We start from the raw sequence: 23,960 nt of genomic DNA on the forward strand, positions 1-23,960 counted from the left end.
TGGAAATGATTGTTCTCCATAATTTAATTTAATTTCTGTGCTTCAAATTGATTCCAATCTGAATCATTTCAATTCTCAATTTCTCTCGATGCTCCAATTCAGTGTCTGTAATCTTCGGGTTACCTTAACTTTCCCAACCATGTAACCCACCAAATAACCCGAACCTTTAACCAGAAATGGTAACCAAGTCTTTCCAATAATTATTACATTCTCATCGATGTAACAATTAACTAATTAACAACCATCTTTGGTGCCTTTATGAACAAAACATAACAAATATAATCAACTCATTACCCAAAAGTCTTCCAAACAAATTTCAAGCTAAATTACTCGACAAATCATCAAGTCTTCCAATCGTAATTTACATAATTACTTTACTTTCACCTTCTCGATGAAAGTATTGTTCACCATTTAATCTAATTAATCTAATAGATTAGCAACATAAGTCTTTCAAATTTCGTATAATTATTACATATCAAGTCTTCCAATTTCGAAAAAATCAAATAATTATATTAATAGTAACTCTTTTCGCTATCGAAATCATCATGTGTTCTCAAGCCTGTCTTCAGGAGATGGAAAAATTCTGGAAAGATTCAATTCGATCCTTGTTAATTGCTGCATTATCTGCACAATCTCATGGTAATTGTTCATCTTTTGATAGCGACAATCGGCCACAATCAACATCTCAACATGTAATATCATCACCGACATCATCATCCCTGTCATCCGCTGGTTGCAATTGTATGGTCAAAGGTCCAGTTCAAAGTGAATCACCAGTGGTCACTGGTGATTCGCCCTCACCTTTAGCAATTAATTCACCTTCTCCAACAATTAACTTGCCAACTTCATCTTCTTTATCTCCTGTAGTTGAAATGACAGCTTCACTTCTTAGTGATATTATTTCAAATCTTTCAATGGTCAAATCGAATCAACAACAAAAACAACAACAACAACAATTAAATCAACCAAAACCAACGACGACAATTAAAGTTAAAAGGAAACGTAGACGAAAAAGATGTTCACTCGCTCAGCGTCAACAGCGTTTCCTTCAACAAAGTATCTGGGGTTCCACTGATGATGGTCAACTTAGAGTTCAAAGTGTCCTCAGGTAAAGTCGCTTTAAGAAAATCTCTCGAAATTCCCCAAAATCAACCAATCAATTTCTAAATCACTCGATTTACATTTCTCAATGAAATCAACATGAAATTAGCCAAATAAAATGTCATATCAATTTTTCATTCACGATAATCAATAGACCTTTTTGTTAGTTCTCTTCACGCAATCGCTTTATTCCCACCTTGGCCCACCATCTCCTCTCTTTAGTTTTCCACTCTCCATCTTCCCTCCCTCTCTCTCTTTCACTCTCTCATTATAAAACATTCTCTTTCTCTCCCTTCCCTGTCTTTCATTTTCTCTTTCGATCTTTTTTTGTCTATGTTTAGACTTCGATCGATGGGATAACATTCTCATGTTTCCTTACCAACACCATTTTCTCCAAAACCATTGACCATCAAACAAGAATTAAAAATAAATCATCAGGTTTCCTTTTTTATTAATCTAACAATTCCCTTAATCAGTTGACCAAAGTACAATTTAAACTGTGATCTCGGAGTGAAATTCTGAAAGTTCAATGGAACAAAACTTCCACATCATTTACATGTAAAGAAAAAGATAAACAGTGAACCTTTTCCTCGATTATGTTTTCTACTCGAAATCTATGTTTCCAAATGAATTTCTTTGTGTATCTTTATGGTTCCTTCTAGTTGACCAAATTTTAACAATCACATGTACGAATAACTAAATTATCCAAGAGGCATTATGATCCATTTATATGAGAATATCTTATTTCTCTATCAGATTTCATTCATTATTCATGATTTAATCTGATTCTTTATTTTTCTCTCCTTCTTTTATCCCTTATTACCTTTACAGTGTCAAGGAAACTCATGAAATGTCTCAAGAAAATCAAGGGAATAACAGCAATTTAAATAACAATTTACTCAACAATCAATGTTCAATTGGAATCAGTTATCTGAATAGTGATTCAAATGCTCATGGTACCATGAAAATTTCTGATTGTATCACCGAGATTCAATTACCTCAACAACCACAATCATCATCAATCGATGATACCAACATTAGTGCTAATATAAATTCTGACAATGGCAATAATGATAATGGAAAGGAAATCAAATCAAGTGCAAAATTTAAAGATGAAAATTATCACAATTCGGGATCAAAATTAACCACTAAAAGGAGATTCTCATCTGATGATGAGTGTAACCATCATCAGGGTGATGAAAATGAACAAAAAGAAGATAAAAATGATAGAAAATTGAGAAAAGATAGTAAACTTAATCACAATAGAGTAAAATCTAGTCCATTGAAAAGTTTTAAATCACATTTAAAGTCCAGTAGTGAATTACAATCAACTCTATTTAAATCATCGTCTTCCTCTAGTCTTGATCATTCAAGTAGTTTTTTAGATGAGGAAAAATATAATCACCCAAATGAGGTTAGTTCATAACAATCAATTAAGCGAAGCATATTAATCATAATGACCTTTCGCTGATTTATTGCTTTATATTTACCATAGAGATGCAAAAGTGATGGTCACTCTGGACAATCAGATGTGAAAGAATCCAAAACGATGATAATTGTAACCAGTCTATTGATGGTACAAAAAGGATCATAAGTAAATCACTCGAGGGTGAGACTAAATCGACGAAAAGATCATCGAAAAGATCTCCAAGTTCTGATAATCATGAAGCTTCAATTGATGACAATTCATCTGAAAGTGATCATGAGGATCATCGAGAAAGAGATAAATCTAATGGTAATTACTTTAGAATTGACTTTTCTTTGTCACATTTCGAGTGTTAATTTGTTTATGTCTTTTTCTCTGGTTAGATGGTCGAAGAAAACGGAGTCGTTCTAGAACTTCTCAAAGTTCTAGGTCACTTAGTAAAAGTCGAAAAGATCGAAGATACAATGGACGAAGTGATGAGAAAGATCGATATCGAGGTAGAAATGGTCGGAGTAGAAGCAGAGATCGAACTCGTGAAAGAAGTCGAAGTTATAGTAGAAATCGTAGTAAAAGTCGAAGTGGCCACTACAGTAAGAGTAGAGATGGGTCACAAAGTAGTCGAAAATATCGTAAAAGTTCAAGTTCATATCGATCTCGTAGTTATCATGATAGAAATAAGAACAAGGAAAGAATAAAAGAAAAGATGAACTCTCGAAGTAGAAGTCGAAGTAAAAGTGTCAACGAGAGAAACGATCTTTGTCAGAACGATGCTAAATCTTCAAACGGACGATCTCATCATCGAACTTACAAAAGTTCAAAGTAAGTCCACTCAACATATTCGAAAAACAATCAGTTCGAAAAAATTTCTAATCCATTTCTTACTTATTCTCCCTTTCCTCAGAAATCATCGACATCGACCGACCTCAAGTCGATCTTCGTCAATCTACTCGTCACCATCTAACTCCTCATCGGCCTCATCTTCATCGAAATCTTCCAGATCATCTTCATCTTCGTCATCTTCTCGCTTTAATCTAATGTCACGAAGTTCGCGAGGCTCGAAGTCCCGATCTAAATCCCGAAGTCCATCAATTCGACGTCGCGGTGGTTCACCCAATTTCCTCGAGCGACGTCGTATCACAAGGTATGTTCTGATCAATCGAATATGTTCAATATCGAAAATCTTATTAACCAATCGAATTAATTTCTTCTCTCAATCAACTTAAATTGATTTTCTTTTATTTTCTTTACCAATTCATAGAATATAATTTGATTTGATTTACTTTTCTATTTTCTATTATTATTTTTGGTAAGAATTTTATTTTTTAATTGTTATCACTAAAATCAAATTTACTAATCAATAATTGACACTCTTCTAAATTGCTAACTTAATTTACTTATCTTCTCATCTCATGCTTACTGTTGAACTTCAAATTAAATCAGTTTGGACATTTAAATGAACAATTTAAAACAAAAAGGTGCAGATTTAAGTGAAAATATAATGTTAATTGTCCCAATTAAGTCTTAACATCAATTTCCAATGTTTAATTGTTTTCTTCCTTTTCCCCAATTGAATGGATGCAAGTTAATTGCTCATTGATTTTTCTATTAATCAGTTGATTTTCATTTTCTTTCTCTGTATTATCTTTTTAGCGCTCGAAAAAGGCCAACACCTTATCATCGGGAATCTCCATCTTCGGACAGTTCAACTTCCTCATCATCTACAATTAAACGGAGACGAACTCACTCAAGATCTTGTTCATCATCTTCTTCCTCTTCCTCATCTTCATCCTCATCCCCATGTTATTATTACATAAGAAAATCTCGTTCACCTTCAATCTAGTCGCACAATTAACTCTATTTTATTACTTAATTGCATTTAATTTAAACCATTCCAATTGTATTATGATTGCAATTTTTGTTTCTCTTCAAGTTAATTTTATGTTCATCCCTTAAATTATGTGCAAAGAAATATCAACAATCAAGATGAATGTAACAATTATCAATATCCCCACAAAACAAAATAAACCTTCACAATCAACTTAATTGTGTGTCATTTTTTTTTTCATCGCTTTAAAAATGTTTTGATTGACAATTGATCAGCTGGAAGCAATTCAGTAATCCAAATTGATTAACATGGAAGACGAGGAAGACAATTATTCAAAGTATGTTGATATTTAAAGTTAATCCATTTCTCCTTGTTTCGAATAGTTAATTTTCTCTTCAATGTTTCAGGTTTGATGAAGATGAAGATGATGAGGGAAACCACCGAAGGAGGAGAAGACAACGACCAGTGGAGGTGACCAAAAAACCATCGAAAGAAGAATTACAATTAGTTAATTTTCTTGAGCAATTAAATCGAAAATTATCAATTGTAACTGATAAACAGAAAGAAGCTCGAGAGAAAGAAGATCAACCAGGTAAAAGCCTCGGAATAGAATATGACATCTTAGTTTCTCTTGATTAATCGTATTCTAATTCGTGAAATGTTTCATCGAATGATAATTTTCTGAATCTACAGTGAAACAGAAATCCAATGATCTATTGCAACTGATAAGTGATGTGATTCTTAACCCAAAGTCCAAAGATAATCATGATTTGGAATCAGTTAAACCAAGAAGATCGAAAAGTTTACCAAAAGTGAGAAGATCCAACAGTTTAACTCGACTTGAAGCAATAGATAATTCAACCCAATTACAGCCGAGAAAATCCAAAAGCTTGACCAGAATGCAAGCAAGAAAATCGTCAAGTTTAACCAGAATTAAAGCGAAAAAATCAAAGAGTTTAACCAAATTGGGACCAAAGAGGGTCAACAGTTTGACCAGATTAGAGCCCAGAAAATCCGATAGTTTAAAGGAACTACAAGCCGACATATCGAAGATTACAAAGATGATTGAAGATTTTGATCAAGAGGTTCCATTGAGACGTAGAAATTTTTTCAGAAGGATGAGAGATAGAAAAAGAAAATCCAATTGGTGTTATCGGAACAGTTTCTTCATCATTGGATTTACCATAATTATGAGTATAATTGTTTGGGGAGTTTACTCAATCATCCAGGATGGAATTGCCAGACAAAAGTGTCGAAATAGAAATGACACCAAATTCTGCTTTTAGATGGACACAATTCAACACCTCCAACCATAAATTACAAATTCCAATTTCAAATTGTACAAAATTAAATAATCATTTAGCTTAGAGAACTGAAAAAAAAACAAAACAATTGGAAATCATTTCCAATCAACAGAGTCAACACTTCATTTTAAATGATTCTCATGAAACTACCAAACCACCATGAACACAGTAACTGTAGACAAGAAGAAGAGATGAAAAAGTTTTAGAAAAAGAGAGAAAAAACAATTAATTAATACAAATGGAGTTAATTTCAATTCGATAATTAAAATGAAAACAAAGAGAATTTAAATTTTCAATTCTATTCTTTTGGCGGTTAAAGTCGTGGATTCGAATCCATGTATCGGATCCTTTTCGATATTTTCTTTTCTTTTTCAACTTTTCTCTTTTAAATTTGTGCTTCTAAAAGTTTCATTAAATTCATTGTTTCGGTTTATCGGTTCAGTTAATTTTCATCATCTGTGATTTATTTCTATCTTTTAATCAATGTTTAACTGTTACACTTGTGTTGACACTTGACGGAAAACCAAAGTGACCTATTAACTGTCCTTATAAATATAATTTGTTGTTTGATCATCCAACTAGTATGATCTTAGTTGTTAACCCTCTTGGTTTTTGGTCATTTTATTTTTCTATCCTTTTGTTTTTTATATAAAACAACTAAAAATTTGATTGATGATGAAGCTTGATTTGGATAAACCATTTTTTGATAATCTAAAGGAAGGTGTTGATTATATAGAAACAACTGTTCGATCATTGAAACAAGAATCAGAGAATGGATTTCCATCTTTAAATGAACCGTTAAGTGACCAAGAGATTGTTAGAATAAACCAATTTGATGATTCGGTTAAAGAAACGTTTGCTGATGTGTCTACCCTATTTAATCTATTGATGAAACATCCTTTCAATTTGGATGATTTAGATAAAAACATTGAACAATTGAAAAACAAGCTGATTCAATATGAAAATAATTCTGGTTTCAAAGAATTTGGTTACAAACCTTTTGTTTATACTACACCCGATAAAAAGAAACCCTCACCTTCACCAGTGGTTAATGGTAATAGTAATGGTGATAATCAAGATGAAACAATTAAGCCAACCCTTGCCAATTTATTAAAAGACAAAGAGGTTGATAAATCTAAATTGTTAAGGTCAACTTTTAAAGGTAATTTCATTTTTTATTCATGTTCTTTTTTGATTCTTTGGTTACCATTTTTTTCTGTAGGTTTTTTGTTTCTTTCTTCTTTCTTGTAATGATTATTATTCTAATGAGATTTTTATGTTTTCTTTCTTGCTCTTTTAGTTACTGGCCGTAAAAATATTGATAATAAACGGAAAAGTATCATTGAAGCAGCTAAAATCCCGACCGCCCACATGAATTTACCATCAAATGTGTCATCTCATGATGGGAAAAGATATCCAGTGATGCCTTCTTCATTTCTTGCCTCACCTAACGATAAAGACGATTCTCAAGATGGTGTTTCTATTAAATATATTACTGGTTGTAAATTATCATCAACAGGAATTGGAGATTCAACAAACAATAGCTTCACAAATAATAGTAGTATGACCGATTCAACAATTTCAAATAATAAGTATGATGCTTCTGAGGTTTTAGTTGAATTTACTCCTGGTTTAATGACAACTCGACCTAAGGTTAAATCAAGACTTAATGGAGCCAATTTAAGGCCACCATTAGATTATCGACCTGGAAAATTTGGCAATTTACGTAGTAGTAGTGAAGATTCAAGAAGTGATTCAAATACAACACCAAACAATCATAATAATAGAACTTTCTTGAAAAAAGCTCGAACTCCTGAATCTCCTGGTTTCCCCTGGTCTGCTGCAGCAAATAAAATCAAAAATAGTAACAACACCTACCGAATTAGTCCCGAACCTAGGGCAAACCTACGTTCTTTCGAGAAATTAACGCCAGAAGAGCCTAAATCACCTTCAGAAATTATAGCAATTAAAAAACCGATAACAGGAACACCCGAGATGCCTTCATGTAATATTGATACAGCTTTACACCAACGATTACTTGCTAAAGCCAAAACTCTACGTGATAATGTATTTTAGTAGAAACACAAAAAAAAACATTATTTTAATTACCACCAACTCCATGAGATTTTATCTTCCATCATCATCATCATCATCATCATCATCATGCATCCTCTTCATATCTACAAAAACAAGAAAAACAAATTGAATGAGAATTTAAATTTTCATCACCAAAGATTTATATTATTTCAAACTACAATCTCTTGTATCTCTCTCTCACTCACTCTCTCTTTCTCTGTCTCTCTCTTATATTACCCTTGAGATTATGAAAACTGATCCATTGTTCATAAATTCATACAATTTACCAATCATTTTTAATGATAATTAAATGTTGAAAATTGTTAAAATCTAAATTTACTTCTAATTTTAATTTTCACAATCACATAGAAACTAAATTTTCAATATCAGTAAAAAGAAACTTACAAAACAACATGATTTTTTTCCAATCGTATCTTTACAAATGAAAAAAATTCCAAGAAAATTAAACTGTTAATTATATTACAAAGAAAAACTAATCAACAATTTAGAAAGAAATTATTTTTTCTTAAAATTAAAATTCATTCAAATTTCTAAAGTTAAATTTCGCGCAAAATTTTTCTTCTTCAGAGATCATCAGGTGTCGCTCTTTCCGGTCCGGAAAGCGGAAACAGTTTACTTTTTGATGCTGTTGAATTTATTTAGAGATTGTTTTTTTGGTGTTTTGATTAATTTAATTTAATTTAACAAAATGGTGAGTTAATTAATTTAATTATCTAAAAGATGATTAGCCAGTGTTGGATCGTCTAAATGTGTTGGTCGGTTTCTAATTGTTTCCCTTTTCCTTTTCTTTTTAGTCTCTTATTATTCCTGCTAAGTTTCAACACATTTTGCGTATCATGAATACCAATATTGATGGTCGGCGAAAGGTTATGTTTGCCTTAACCTCAATCAAGGGTGTTGGTAGACGATTCTCTAACATTGTCTGTAAAAAGGCTGATGTTGACCTTAACAAACGTGCTGGTGAACTTTCAGAAGAAGAGGTAAGTTAATGGTGTTTTTAGTCTTTGTTTTATGGCTTATGGTTTAGCCTTTTGATTTCATTCATTTTCTTTTCTTTTGCTCTTTATTTAGGTTGAGAAGTTAGTTACCATCATGTCTAACCCTAGACAATACAAGATTCCACAATGGTTCTTGAATAGGCAAAGAGATATTAAGGATGGTAAATTCAGTCAAGTAACATCTAACTCTTTGGAAACTAAGATTCGTGACGATTTGGAAAGATTGAAGAAGATCAAGGCTCACAGAGGTCTTCGTCATTACTGGGGGTTAGTATTCTTTTATTTTCTCCCTTAAATACTTATTGTCATCTCTATTGTTTATTTTTCAATTGACTAATTACAATTTGTTTTTGTTTATTTTCAATCCTTTAGTCTGAGAGTTCGTGGTCAACATACCAAAACTACTGGTAGAAGAGGACGAACCGTTGGTGTATCTAAAAAGAAGGGTTAACCTTACACACTTATACATTTATTATTTCTGTGTACTTGATTAAACATGATTTAATCACGATAATATGAATTTATATATTCTACTTTATTGATCGCGTTCGGTGAAATTTCTCTAAATGGTTGTGTAACCAATCAAGTCCAACTCATTCGGATAAATGATCATCTCCAACATTTGAGAATCAGAAAGCTTTTGGTAGTCTTTAAATTTTCTTATTCTTTTCATTCAAATCATCTTTAAATTATTCTAATCAATTTCTAATTTCAATTGTTTACTTGAACAATTTTCGCGATTTCAATCAACTGGAGATTTTCGCTTTTTTTCATGAGAAAGTTTTTCTTTTAAAGTAATATACAAAATTAATGAGCCGCTTTTATAGTAACAATTATTCATCGTCCAGATCATCAATGTCTAAATCTTCAACATCTTGGAACAAAGATTCATCAACATCGACCGAAGATGCAACTGCCGCTTCCCCACCTTCTTCCTCCAAGAATTTAAGATCAGATTCAATTAGACTCTTATCCTTTTCGAAAAGCTCTCGACCGGTCAACTTTTTGTTCGATCCTTCAACTTTGGCCTTTGTCTTCTCCAACGAGGCCATTTCAATGTCAAATTCTCGTTTCCAGGCGAGAAAAGATTCAACTGTCACTTTGGTTCCTTCAAATCTTCTCATCTCTTCAGCTTCCGCTTCTAATTTTTTTCTTTCCGCTTCTTCGAGTCTTCTTTTCGTCAATGAATCACATCGTTGTTGTAACCATTCATTAGCAGCCGAAACCAAGGTGAACACCATGACCATTCCCAAATTGTTGGAAACTTCGGCTTGTAACATGTCTAAAAGTTCATCTTTATCCTGCTCTTCAAAGCTTCCACCAAATTCATCAACCTCGATACTCGGTCCTTCTTCTGGATAATTGTCATTAAATTCGAAAATTAGTTTAACTTGATCTGTATAAAAATGTTCCACAAGAAAAAGATGACAATTAGTCTTCCACTATTTCCCATCGGCGTGACCAAAGAAATAGAAAGGACAAAAATGACAGAGAATCGTAATATTGAAACGGAGAGCATGCGAAAAATTCATGGAAATGATGAACAATATTCTCTTAGAATTTTCTCATTAAACCAGAAACAATCAAAGAATTAGAATATAATTTCTAGAGAAACAAGCGAATGATAAACAATCAAATCAGTCTCTTCAAACCAAAAGTTCTCATGAGAGTTTCAACTTGAAGATTCAACGAATAGACAAAACATTGAAAATGGATGCAACAACCACGACAATTAGTGAATATTATTAAATCACCAACAATTAAATCAAAGAAATGAGATTGAAAATGAAAAGAAAACATGTAAACTCCAATACTCACATTCTTCATGATCCTCTGATTCAACATCGATAGAAATACTGAATTTAATTGGAGGCTCACTGGAAATTACTAATGATCGACAATTGATATTCACCAAATGTACATAAGAACAAGAAGAATTTAAATTATTAACAATTAAAAAACAAAATGACCAACCAGATTAAAAGAAATCAATTAAAGTTGATTGTCTTCGTGGCTTCAATTCAACCATTTAACTTACCTTCTAATTCATTTGGATAAATTGCTTCCAATGCTTGAAGCTCATCAATTTGATCATCACGATAGCTCATGTTAGATGATAATTAAATTAAACAATAGAATTCAGTAATTATAAGATAAACAATAAATTAACAAAAAGAAAAACTCAAATCTAATTAACAAAATAAACAAGAATTTTTTTTTTCCCAATCAAACATAAGTAACACGTGAGTAGCTGATCAGCTGATTGGCGTTCAAATGATTTAAGCGCGATCATAATTGTAATTATGAAATGATTAGTAAATTAATTTGATTGTATCGATGATTAACTGGCAATTAGATTGTTTTATTAGATTCAAATGGTTTGGAAATGATTAAAAAACCAACTCGCAATTGATTATTGATCTTTGATGATTTTCTCTTAACTTAAATTGTCAACATAATCGATGATTAATTGTAATCAATTGATGATTGAATTAATTTGGACACATTGAGGATTCTTTATAAAGAAAGAAAATTTTGTTTGTTTTGTTAATTGTCATGAAATGATTAAAGATGAAGAGGAAACTATACAGAGAATTGATTGATTGTTATCACTGATTTGATGATTAGAATCATTTGATTGTAATGATAATTATGATATGATATCAATATTAGGATTCCAATTGATTGTAATTGATGAATTGTTGTTTCTTGAAAAGGGGAAGAAAATAGAATCTAATTAAAACAGCAAGATGATTAGTTAATTGTTAATGATTAGCATTCCGAATCTAAAAGAATAACTTTAAATGGAAAATAAGTTTCTCCAATTAATGGAGTACAATTGAATGGAGAAGATGATTAAACAATTTACTAATTCCAATAATTGATTGGGAGAAAATGGAAAAAATCAAATCAAGAGAAATTAAAGTTTCGTTTTTGATTTACAATAATTAAAATTTTAACAATTAAGAAGCAATAAGATAATCAAATTAAAAGGATCAATTGATGATTAAAATTGTTCAAAAGACGGAGTTAATTGTTGTACATTTGGAAAACACGAATCGATGGCAATTAAGATTTAGGAGGAAGGTGGTAAAAGTTGATTAGTAGAGAGAGAGAGAGAGAGGGAACAATTAATTGATTAACAATTAACAATTATTTGCGATGAAAATTGATCAATATCAATTGAAGAGATTAAGGAAACATAGATTAGTGATAAAAAGATATAAATTCAATTAGGATTAATGAATGATGATGATGATGTTGATTGTTTTAACGAAAAGTGGTAAATCAATGTTCAAACTGTGATTACAATAGAGTTAATTGTTGATAGTTAGAGAGGATAATTAAACGTAGAATGCAAATTAATCAAATAATCAATTGGTAACTTTTTTTGTGGTTTTTTTTTCTTTAATTTCTTTCGTGTTTAATTTAATTATCAATCGATTTCATTGTCTTGTCTCTTTGATTGTTAATTTGATTGTTGTTGTTGATTATTATTATTTTATTCCTTTTCACTCTGTTATCGGTTTAGTTGATTGTTGATAACTGGTTGTTAATGGTGATGCTTTTTCATGCTGTTGATTGGATCTGATTCTTTGGATTAAAGGTTATAACGGATTAGGGATATTGGCGTTAATCTAAAAATCCAGTGCTAACGAGTTTATCTAAGAAAAACTTGAGATCAGCTAATTCGGTGTCTTTAATCCCGAGCGATTTAAGTAAACTCAGATCACCAGATTCGACTGCGACGAATACATCTCGAAGATGATCCAAATCGCTTCGCATTAGATGTAAAGCTTTACCAAAGTCCATCAATGTTTCACTTTCTATGGAAATATAAGAGGAACGAGAAAAAAAAACACTTGGAATTAAAAACAATCCAATTTCGGAAGTAAATTAATTACATGTAAACTAAATCATTCCATTGATTAACCAAAGAAAATGTTCAATGCGACAGATTAGATCATCATGATAAATGAGATTAGTCTTGGATTACAATTCTCTCTTTCTCTTTCTCTCTTCTTGGTCTCAGTTTTAAATCCTTTTCTTTTATCATCTTAATCATCATCATCATCTAAATGATCTTCATGTTGATCCTGATGAAGAAAAATCTTCAAATCTTGAAACTTCTCGGTTGTAGTGATACTTATAAAGAAAAATCATCTTACATTATCTTCATTCGTTTCCATGATAATAATAATGTTCATCATCAGATCTTGAAACATGTTCTCAATTTTCTTAAGCTCAGTGAATAAAAGTTCCAACAATTCTGATCATTATCTATTTCTTTCTCTTCTAGTCCAAGAAAATAAGATGAAAAACTCACCAGGAAACTTGATTATCTCTTAGAAACTGAGTTTCATGATGAAAAAACAAAATATCAAGAAAAAAGAGTAAATTCCAATTACGAATTCAAATTTTCCGTTTTTAGCTTAAAGGTCAATTTCTAGATTCTAATCTTTATTGACCTTTCGATTTCCTTATTCTCATAATAATCAAACGCATGATATTTAACCTTTTTTAATCCAATCGATTTTAATTGTTTGACAATATTGAGAAAATTAAAGTTAATTGAGTTTAGATTTCAATTCAAAGAAATGATAAAAACAAATCTAATTGAAAAGCAACAATTACTTTGGCTAAATAATAATAATTATGCTAATCGTTGGTTAGCATGTTAACCTAATCGTTAATCATTTACATTTATTATTATTTAATTCTGATTAAATTGCTACCCAAAAGTAATTAATATTTATGAGAGTCACGATTCATTTGACCCAAAATTCATGATATAAAATTGATTCTGAAACTGACCATGAACCCAGGGAATGAAAATAATAATAATAACCAATTCCCGAATTCTGATTTCTCTCTAAATCATCAAAATAATCCCAAGGATTTTGAAACAATTAAACTTTACAATTATTGGTGAAAAATGATCATTTTGTTAATCAAATTAACTTGAAACTTGATATAAATTCAAATTCAATGATTACTTCAAATTGTTCAAATTGTTCAAACTGATTGTTGTTGTTGTTGTTTTCTGGTTTGAAATTAATTATCTAATCATGATTAATAAAAGATAAATGAGTTGTTTACAAAACTAAATTGTGATTAATAAATTAAAAGGTTGAGTTAATTATCGTTAAATGTTTTCGGAACGATTAATTAATCATATTTGAACACTTTGTTAACCTTTTGTATTTTCCTGTTGTTATTGTTGAATCACAATTAAACACCAAACAAAGAAAGTTGTTGATAATTACAATGATTAAAGAGCAATTAAGTTAATCATGCAACGATTGCGTGTTAACAATTGTTATTTAATCAACTTAATTGATATTGGACAATTTTTTCATCATCTCTCCCTGGCTAATCAATTGGTGTCAACAATTAAACTTGTTAACACAATTTATGCTGATTTGCTGGGTTATATGTATGTAATTATTATTAATCACAATTAAAATTATATATATAAACTTGAGCAACAATTAAGAAAATTAAACAAATTTTTCCCTCTCAAAATTTCAAAGCAAATTAATTGATTGTTAGACTTACATTAAGCTCAACCAATTAATTAACTTTGTTTTTCATTTACTTCAACCATTAAAATCGTAGGCAAATAAATTATTATTATTACAATTAACTTAATTATACCAAGGGATATTATCATCATTATTGAAATAATAACTTCCGGTTGATTCTGGAATAAAAAAGTTATAAATAAATATCACAACATTTACTCATGAAGTTACTCTGAATATCAGAATAATATTATTTCTGATACTTTAGTTGAGTCATTGAAAATATTATATTCATGGAAACATAATCAAGATCCATTATCAGCTAATAGTTACATTTAATTCATGATTAAGAAAACCTCTTGAAAGTTAATCAAGGTGATTACCCTGAATATTAACCTAAAATTTTGCCTCAAGGTGAACGATGATGATTATACTTATCATGAGTATTTTAAGTTCCAGAGTCACAGAACTTTTTTGTTTTAATACTTGAAAAGAAAGAAGAAAATTTTTTTTTTCTCTCCAAAATCATCATTACAACTTTGTGAGTTCTATGAATAATAATAATTATATGAATAATTTATTATCCTTAAGGAAGAACCATGTGGTTACCATGGTTACTTGGCAGAATTTAAAGAAATAGAGAAGGAAAAGTTTCAAGTAAGAAAAATATTCTATTAATTATAATTGATTGTTAATAAGTGAATCAAGTAATAGTAAAAGTAGTAGGAGGAAATTTGTTGATTCGAGGATAAGAACTTGTAAAGTAACAAAAGGATGAAGAAGATGCTAAAGTATCATGGTGAAGACGATGATGTTTGTTGTCATGAAAACGAATAAAAAAAGAAACTTTTTCTCCATTTTCTTTCAATGGATAAGAAACAAAAATGGAACTAAAAGTGCAGCAATTGAAAAGAAAAAAGTTCCAACTCAACTTTTACCAGAACTTTATCTCTTTCATGATGTTACTGGTTATTCTCAGATGAATTTATCTTCTTTATATTATGTACAATATTTCAGATCATGATGAAGAGTAACAAGGAGAAAATCGTAGATACCTTTTGTTTGATTAAATTCTCAGAGATGGAATATTTTTTTTTTCATCTCAGGAACAAAAAATGGTTTCATCATGATCAATATCATGTTATCATGATTAATATATAAAAACGAGTAAAGTTCAGTGAAATTCATCATGTTTTTCACTGGTCACCTTAAGGTTTATCCAGAGCCATAATCAGAACTTTTTGTTTTGACCATTCATTTGCCATGGGCTAGATTCATGTAACGAATCACCATCATCATGAAAAAGTTTATGATGATGAAAAAAAGTTCTGATTGCATGAAAACTGAACAATTTACTAGATTAAAAGTTACAAATCTTTAGCTGTCAGTTAATTTTTTGTTAATCTTTCACCTTTGGAAACGTTAATTGTTACGTTGATCAGATATTTTCATCCATATAATTATGACACTCTCAAAGCTATGATTAATTATAATTATTGATTAACCTTTCAAAACAACCGGTAATTTAATCAAAAAGTTAATTGTACATTTGTTGATTTAATGTTACCTGTTATCAGATTATTTTAACCTGATCAAAGTCATGATAACTTTTATTTCAAGTTTAATTGTTGAGGTTATCTTTTTGTTTTATCCAATTCAATTAATTTAATCACTTGATTGTGTCATTGTCTATTATCAAAGGTTGAGCTGATTGTTAATAATCAGAGAGGCTTTATTTCCCATCCACAATGAGAGATTGTAATTAACTTTAATTTAATTGTTGAGCTATTCTGATGAATGGTTAAACCATGATCAGTACTGATTTCTTATTCATAATCAATTCGTAAAGTTTAATCAAAATTAGCTTAATTGGTTTAAATTAGATTATAAATTTACGGTTTCAAATGATACCAATTAACAGGAATACAAATAAAAAACTTTTGGACGATTGATGATTAAACTTTCAATTAAACAGCTAATTTTTTGGTCAATTGAGATAAAAAAATACTCTCGTTTAAGGAAAATGAATGAAAATTTTACTGACCATCATATGGATGGTCAGTGTGATGGAAGAAGACTGTTCAATCGATTCTGAACATGAATTCATCTTCACTTTCATCTTAAAATGATCATAAAGAGAGAGAGAGAGAGAGAGAGAGAGAGAGAGAATGGTCAAGAATAGGATATGATCATTTGGAGATTGATCAAAGCTTCCAAATCCTAGTAGCCATTTTTCTTTGAAATATCTTACATTATCTTTGTATCATACATTTCTCCCACACATACAACTGACCTTATCTCTCTCTCTTCTCTAACTGACCACTATCACAGATGATTATCTCAAGTGAGTTGAGACACAACAATTGAACCAACAATTGTCCTCTTGTTATTATCACCATTGAATGTAATCATTGATTAATTGATTGCTTAGACCCTTAAAAACATGTCCCAATTAAATATAACAATTGCATACTACTCACTTGCTTGATTAACTAATCACTTTTACAATCATCATGCTGGGGTAGTTTAAGCTTTCAATCGAATCTTAGCTAATCTAATTGTTGCGAAAAAAATCAAATCAAAGCTATTTGTACCACCTCACCGATTTTCTTACAAATTTATATAAAAATAGATCGGCGGAAATGCAAAAGTTAGGCTGAAAATAGTTTTTTTTCTAGGTTTAATACTTTTAGCGCTAAACCAGTTTTTCGAAAAAAACTTTGAAGCCTGATTATGGTCAGAGTATTTACTCTAGAGAGCCGCATGCAAAGCAGCAACAGCTGAATACACCACAACAGTCCTTGGAACCTTGTCAATAGGTATCAAAGTTGATAATAAAATCATCAAAATGAACTTAGAGATTCTCAGACCTCTTATCTCCGCCATGATCTGTTTCTGCGGTGTATTTTTCTTTTTGCCTGATATAAGTGTAGAATGGCCTAATTAATCTAAGCGGTCTGTTTTAAAAATGATCAGTGCCAAAAGAATTCGTACTAAAACAATCATCTACTCCATCCTTTCATTATCATGATTTCTAAATGCACATAATAGAGGTAGAGGTCTTTACCATTGGATCCACGAATAAAAGCTAGGCCTTCGAAAGAGACCAGAAACCAGCCTTGTTATTCTTACATTGTGCCGCTGCCAACTCGACCACCAACACCCTCATCCAAAAGTGTACCACCTCCACAACCATTTAGACTTTATATTTTTGGCCCTAAAATTACACAAAGTCTCAACTCTTAACTAAAAGAATAATTTTTTGCAGTTTGTCCTTTAGAGTACGAAAATTCTCCGCCGAATATTGTAGATCTCGATTTGATTAATTTACTTGAAGGTGATATAATTAACATTAGATCTTATCCTTTTTTCAAATCTCTCTAATTATTATCAATGAGAAAATTTAACAAATTCAATTGAATATTATTCCGCGCTAACAATTATTGATAGATAACTGAATTAAAGATAACAAACTTGACTCTAAATGAGATTCAATGATCAGAATTATTATAAACTCGATACAATCAACAGACTAAATCAAATCTTGTGGTTATATCATCATAAGAATCATCTCTCTCTGTCTATGAAAAGGTAAAAGTAGGTCAACAACTCAAGGTTATCTCATGATAATTTCAATTCTTTCATGAGAATTTTTTTTCCTTCTCCCTGGTGAGAAAAACAAAGCAGAAAATGATTCTGAAAATTCATAATAATATTCATCATAAGAGTTGATCAGTAAGTTAATTTTTTAAGAGAAAAAAAAATAACCCAAATACTTAAAGTAAACAAGTTCAGTTCTTTACTCGTTTACATCATCATGAAATAACTTGGAATTGATCATGATTATGATGATGACTGTTATCTCAAGTTGATTAATTTAGATTTGTTCAAATCTAATGATATGATGCAATATTATTGCATTAAAAACAAACTTTTACAATCAACAAATTGTTTAAAACATGATCATGATATTAAACTAATAACAGTTAATTATCATGTTGTACATTCATGATAACAACTATTAACATGGTAAAAAGTACAAGGGGATAAGTAATTTACCTGAATAACAAATATAATGAATCACTGGAGGTACAAAATCTTAACCATGATACTTATCTGGTTCATGTCAAAATCTTATCATGTAATAGATGAATGTTTGAACTGAGTATATAAAAACAAAGGAGGAAGAAAAAAGTTCCAAGAAAACTCTGATATCAATCTAACAACAAATCTAAGCTACTTCCGACTTTCCTTATTCCATGAGATTCATTAGCTGAATGTTTAATGTTCATTTAACAATCATGATGATTTAGCACAAAGTTAAAACTCTGGAAATGTTGGAACTGGGAATTGGTATTATTAATATAAATTCAGAGAGATTGAGTGAGTGGGTTGAATAAGAAAGAATCAAATTAAAAGGTTAGACTATTGATTTCCATTGTAAACAATTTCATCGGTTTTTCTCGTTAATTGTTACAATACAAATCGAGGTAAATTATTGTAATTAATCCTTAGAAGGTAATTAAATCAATTTAAAGCATCAACAGTAGCAACAATTAAGTATTAGAAACAACAACAAGAACAAGAAAATTACTAAAATTAAAAAGTTACATGATAATCAGCATAAAATTAAAGGTAAACAAACTGAATTAATTGTCTCTCAGTGATTATATATTGAAGGTGATAATTAAAGGAATGAGTTTACAATTAAGGAGAGAATCAGGATGTAAATCAAATCGATTGTGATAATTGTAGATTATAAAATTCACTTCGTAATTGGAAACATCGTAATGGTAAAGTTTATATGATGAATAAAGTATTAATGTATTAAGAAATTGATTACTCATTCAGAATATCATGAAATTTTCACCGAAAGAAAAAAAAATTTAAATACATTGATTACATTAAACGTGAACACCATTGTAATCCTGATGTTCATGAAACTTTAATTTCATGATAATAATATTGTTATTACTTTTTTCTTTCTTTAAAAAGTAATATCGTAAATGGAATGAAATTATTTACATGAAAATTGGTAACGAAAGTTCAGTTCATTTACCTGATAAAGCTTCGGCAACTTTTTGAACACCACCGAGTGGTTCGAGTGCATCTCTGGCTTTACGACCAAACAATTTTTCCAAGTAATTTGGTCCATGTTGAGTTAATAGTGTTTGTAGGAAATTAGCAGTCTCATCGATTGGAGGTCTTTTAGCTGATAATTAATGTCAATAATTTACAGGTAAGAGAGAGAGAGAGAGAGAGAGAGAGAGAGAGAGAAAATAATTATTTCATCATGGAAACGATCATGATAATGATCTGGGAATCAAATGGTTTATGGTTAACGTTAATTTTTCCTATTGAAAATTTCTTGTATATATTATTTCAAACTGAACAGATATCATGATATGTTCATTGGAAATGTTTACCAGGGGAACTATTATTTCCGATGAATTTTCAATAAAACATTTAACTATCTTCTTCTGGTTAATGTTAATCATTGGGATTGTTTTTATTTCCACAGTTCCTTTTTTTCAATCAACTGATTCCAATACATTTTCATGATTTTATATTAATAAAAACATGAGAATCTAAATGAACAACATTATAATCTAACCTGATTACATATATAAATGAATGTAGAATCAATTTCATGGGGAAAGATTTTGTTTTTGTTTTTCTACTTTCATTTTATAATCAAAACAATTAAATCATAATTCATGCTGATGGAAGAAAATATTTTTATTTTTCATTCTAAAATTGATATATCAATACAATTGGAATAAGTTTATCCTTCATCATTGATAATCTTAGAGATCTTGATTAACTCATATACCATTGACATACTTTCACATTTATTGGAACTGAAAATAATGAGGATAATTCAATAAATAATCTCAACAATTTCATCATGTAAAAAGCATGAAACTGATCCATTATCTGAATAACTGAGTATCCATTCATATATATATTCATGGCAAATATTCAAGTACTTTCTTATCCCAAATACTATTATATAATCAGACTGACTTATTGATCAGATCTCAACAAGTTACCATGATGGTAATTCAACAGATTCAATAATATTATTATTTTCATGGCGGTTTTAATGTTCAAGATTTGGAGGCACAAAAAAACATGGATAACTATTATCCACTAATCTTGAATTATTATCATTATCATGCTCTAAATGTTTACATTTATGATTATTCATGATTAGCATTCAACTTGTAATCCTGAAAATCCTAATTTTCCCGATAACTATTTACCTTTGCTCATCATGATTAAAGTTAATCTAAACTTTGACTGTCAATTGAAAATAAATAAATACTATTAAGTAAATTAAGATTCTCTCTTCAACAATTGGATTACTAATCATTTCAAGGTTCAGTTGATTTGATTAAATTGTTCTGACAATAGTTTTCTTCTCGTAAATCATGATAAAAATAGTAAAATAGTGAAGAAAAAACTGAACAGACAATTTGAAATAATTTCCTATCAAATAAATGGTAACAAAGTTTCGGATTCGAGTTCGAAAATAGGATAATAATAAGATTATTGAAATCGATTCTTCAGATGAAATTAAGAATATTATCAAGATTTACAATGTGAGTTTTAAAAGATAATTGTCTTTATCCTTTTTATTGAATTCGAAATTGATTTAGATCAGTTTCCCGTCAATGGAATTTTTTTAAACTCTTTTATCTATCAGATGATCGTGATAATCCTAAGCTGACCTTAAGCCTTCACCTTTAGTCCTTTAGATAACTTGGTATGATAACTGGAAGGGAGAAAATCCTTCTACCTGCTGAGTTTTCAGTAATTCTGAATAATAATAAATCGTAAGCACCATGATCATCATCATGGTAACTTTATCTTTACTCTTCCTGTTATTTGGTGATAAATATCATCGAAACTGAACATTACTGGAATCAGTATGTTCTGACAGGGAATCGTTCAAGATGGATAGACAAAGTGGATAAATCAATTGAAAATCATGATACTTGTGAAGATTTCAGCTATTATAATAAATCCCTTCCAATCCTGAATTTCAACCTGACTGAGTTTCAATTTTTCCTTTTTCTTTCTCACACAGAATTCAATGGAATCAGAAATAAAACCAATGCAACAATTTTTTCATCTCCATCTTATTCTTGCTTCTTCCTCTCTCTCTCTCAACTGAACATTCATGTTGACTTTTCATGATATACTTTTCTCTTTGCCATGGAGAACAATAAATTCTTTATTCATGAGCATCAACTTATCCAATGTAACCATTACAATGACTGTGGCAAGAAAGCTTCATGAGATACAAACTTACAGGTGAGACGAAAAGAGAAGCTCATCTTCAACTGAACTTTTCCATGATAATATGACACAGAGATTGTGTCATTTACTTTACCAGTTTCATAACTTATTAAACCTTCATTCACTTTGACTATGCAGATACATAACAAGTCAATATAAACTTGATTATATTGATGCTCACGATAAGCAGAAAGAAATGTTCATCGTCATGAATCTCAAACTGAATTTTCATTCATAAAGAAAAGAAAAGAAGAAAGAAAAAAATCAATAACAACTTACCCGCCGTACAAAGTCTCGGATCTTCATCGTAATTATCCTTACAATCGGGTGCCCCATCACATAGATATTGTATAGATATGCATACATTTTCTTTACCCGGACAACGGAATGGCTCGGTTGGTCGACATCGCTCTGTATCAACTGGACACAAGAAAAGAAAAGAATATTTCAAATTTTCCCAAAATTCCAATAGCAAAAGAGCAAACAAAAAAACAGTCACAAGAAAAACTTTTCCCAGGTACAGATTCAATTATGAAATAAAGTTAAACCTAAACTCGTTAACCAGGTAACCCAAAGTCCACCAAGAAACTCTGGGCTCTCATCACTAAAAGAAATTATCATTTTCTCAACTAATATCAATTTATACCAGGTAACCTTGATTTTCATTTGTCAATCCAACACGACAACAATTTACATTATACATTACATCAAGGTAACGAGAGTAAATATTTAATATTATATTTCAAAGGTAAAAAAAGACTCAGGTAAAAACATCATTACAATTTCATCAAATTTATTTATCATTGTGTTTTGTTGTCTTGCTCATTTTACCTTTGAAATTGTTACATAATATAAAATAATATATTTATTTCATTCAGGTAACAATAAATATCATCATAAATTATATTGAAATAATGATGCCAATTGTTTGTATTCAGAGACTGATGAATTACAGGGTGATAGGTAAATACTGGATGATTTATCCAACTAATAGTTTCAAGTATATGATTTTGAGTGAATGATTAACTTGTATCATTTTTGTTTTACTAAATTTTCAACATGATCATTAGAATTACAAAACTTTGATCATCATGACATTTGGATATTTTTCAGATGATTGGTTGAAATTTTGACCATTAAGCTTCTTGATTAGATTAGGTTAATGGTTAATTTTAGTAACATGATTAGTTACCTGAGTAATTAAATCGTTGATATAACAACAAAAGTCAATTATCATTAGTGATCAAGTAGATTATCATGAAATAATGAATTATCTTTATCAAAAAGAGCTTGTTTTTTTGTTTTCTGACTCTCAATCTATTTTTGAACTTTCCATGAAAAGTTAAGTTATAATTAACTGAATAATCTTGAAATCTACAGATAAAATCTTTTGACTCTTACGAATATTGTATCACAAAGTTATGAAGATAATTTCATGAGGAGAGGGAATAACTATTGTTACAACAGTAGTATCATGATATTACAGAATGGAAAGAGAAAAAGAAAGAAAAAGTTTCGAAAACTTTTCTCTCTTCTTGTTCCAACAATATTACTATTAATCTACAATTCAGTTGTGAACTTTTACTTTTTCCCCTGGGAGTTTTTCCATGGAAAGAAATAAAAATATATAACGATAATAATTATTACGATGGTCTAGCGATTATATTTCGTGATAGGAATGACCAACAAGATGACCGAATGAAGAAATGGATATAGATATTTAATGATAAAACTACTACTAAATGATGGACAGAATTTTGATCCGAAAACATCATCAGGATGATGACAGGAAGATTATTTAATCGATAATTGTTGAAATTTTGAATTATTATCGTGGTAATTAGATCGATTGTAGAAACTTTCATGATGTAACATGATGATGGGAAAATATTCTAATGAAAAAAAATCACCATAGGAATGGGAAATTGTTTGTTTTGGTCAATTCATGATGGTCAATCTCTTTTTCCCCTTCAATACTTATCAGAATCAATTTAGATCAAACTGATTTTTGTTCATTTAAACCAATTATTGTCATGTGAAAAATATGATGAAATCAAACTGACCAGGTCAATGAATATTGATATTGATGATAATGTTTCTCCATGAAACTTTTCATAAATGAACTTGATGATAAATTGACTCTGGAAACTAAATAGACGGGGGAGAGAGAGAGATAACATTTTCTGGTTATCTTCAAGACCCTGACACTTGAATAGATTTACCTGTTATCATTTATTCAAACTGAACAAGTTCCTGTTTCATTGCATCCTGTTTTTCATGGAAAACACCATGGTAATAGATATAAAGACTGCAAAGAATGTATTCTAAGCTGAAAATCTATTCAGAACTTGCTCAGAACTTTCCACCTTTCCCCTTGTC

At 30.1% G+C, this 23,960-nt stretch overlaps 6 protein-coding genes across 6 annotated transcripts in view; 4 read left to right on the plus strand and 2 right to left on the minus strand.

The window, feature by feature from the left end:
- Positions 1 to 545: 545 nt before the first annotated feature.
- Positions 546 to 4,570, plus strand: LOC128395134 (uncharacterized protein DDB_G0271670-like). The gene is made up of 5 exons (XM_053355535.1): positions 546 to 1,108; positions 2,610 to 2,836; positions 2,911 to 3,346; positions 3,429 to 3,668; positions 4,178 to 4,570. Exons 1-5 carry the CDS (start codon positions 546 to 548, stop codon positions 4,365 to 4,367), a joined length of 1,656 nt encoding a protein of 551 aa, XP_053211510.1. The 3' UTR covers positions 4,368 to 4,570.
- LOC128395808 (uncharacterized) lies at positions 4,553 to 5,721 on the plus strand. The gene is made up of 3 exons (XM_053356292.1): positions 4,553 to 4,689; positions 4,760 to 4,944; positions 5,046 to 5,721. The coding sequence occupies exons 1-3, from the start codon at positions 4,661 to 4,663 to the stop codon at positions 5,636 to 5,638; spliced, it is 807 nt and encodes a 268-aa protein (XP_053212267.1). The 5' UTR covers positions 4,553 to 4,660; the 3' UTR covers positions 5,639 to 5,721.
- Positions 5,722 to 6,039: 318 nt separating this feature from the next.
- LOC128395807 (uncharacterized) lies at positions 6,040 to 8,067 on the plus strand. Its single transcript, XM_053356291.1, has 2 exons — positions 6,040 to 6,818; positions 6,957 to 8,067. The coding sequence occupies exons 1-2, from the start codon at positions 6,329 to 6,331 to the stop codon at positions 7,730 to 7,732; spliced, it is 1,266 nt and encodes a 421-aa protein (XP_053212266.1). The 5' UTR covers positions 6,040 to 6,328; the 3' UTR covers positions 7,733 to 8,067.
- Positions 8,068 to 8,287: 220 nt separating this feature from the next.
- LOC128395811 (40S ribosomal protein S18) lies at positions 8,288 to 9,265 on the plus strand. The gene is made up of 4 exons (XM_053356295.1): positions 8,288 to 8,444; positions 8,548 to 8,733; positions 8,825 to 9,018; positions 9,124 to 9,265. The coding sequence occupies exons 1-4, from the start codon at positions 8,442 to 8,444 to the stop codon at positions 9,200 to 9,202; spliced, it is 462 nt and encodes a 153-aa protein (XP_053212270.1). The 5' UTR covers positions 8,288 to 8,441; the 3' UTR covers positions 9,203 to 9,265.
- A 201-nt stretch (positions 9,266 to 9,466) lies between these two features.
- Positions 9,467 to 10,994, minus strand: LOC128395809 (RWD domain-containing protein 1-like). The gene is made up of 3 exons (XM_053356293.1): positions 10,790 to 10,994; positions 10,570 to 10,638; positions 9,467 to 10,147 (listed from the first exon to the last, which is right to left on the minus strand). The coding sequence occupies exons 1-3, from the start codon at positions 10,857 to 10,859 to the stop codon at positions 9,585 to 9,587; spliced, it is 702 nt and encodes a 233-aa protein (XP_053212268.1). The 5' UTR covers positions 10,860 to 10,994; the 3' UTR covers positions 9,467 to 9,584.
- Positions 10,995 to 12,148: 1,154 nt separating this feature from the next.
- The window catches only part of LOC128395810 (IDLSRF-like peptide), a 48,455-nt gene continuing 36,643 nt past the window's right edge, over positions 12,149 to 23,960 (minus strand). The window contains exons 2-4 of the mRNA XM_053356294.1: positions 21,861 to 22,001; positions 19,336 to 19,488; positions 12,149 to 12,578 (exon numbers count right to left, since the gene is read on the minus strand). Coding sequence (XP_053212269.1) covers positions 12,385 to 12,578; positions 19,336 to 19,488; positions 21,861 to 22,001 — 488 coding nt within the window. The 3' untranslated portion in view covers positions 12,149 to 12,384. The remainder of the gene's footprint in view (positions 12,579 to 19,335; positions 19,489 to 21,860; positions 22,002 to 23,960) is intronic.

This window comes from Panonychus citri, unplaced genomic scaffold (assembly GCF_014898815.1).
Source record: "Panonychus citri isolate SS breed McGregor unplaced genomic scaffold, ASM1489881v1 Contig00141, whole genome shotgun sequence".
Taxonomy (NCBI): Eukaryota; Metazoa; Arthropoda; class Arachnida; order Trombidiformes; family Tetranychidae; genus Panonychus; species Panonychus citri.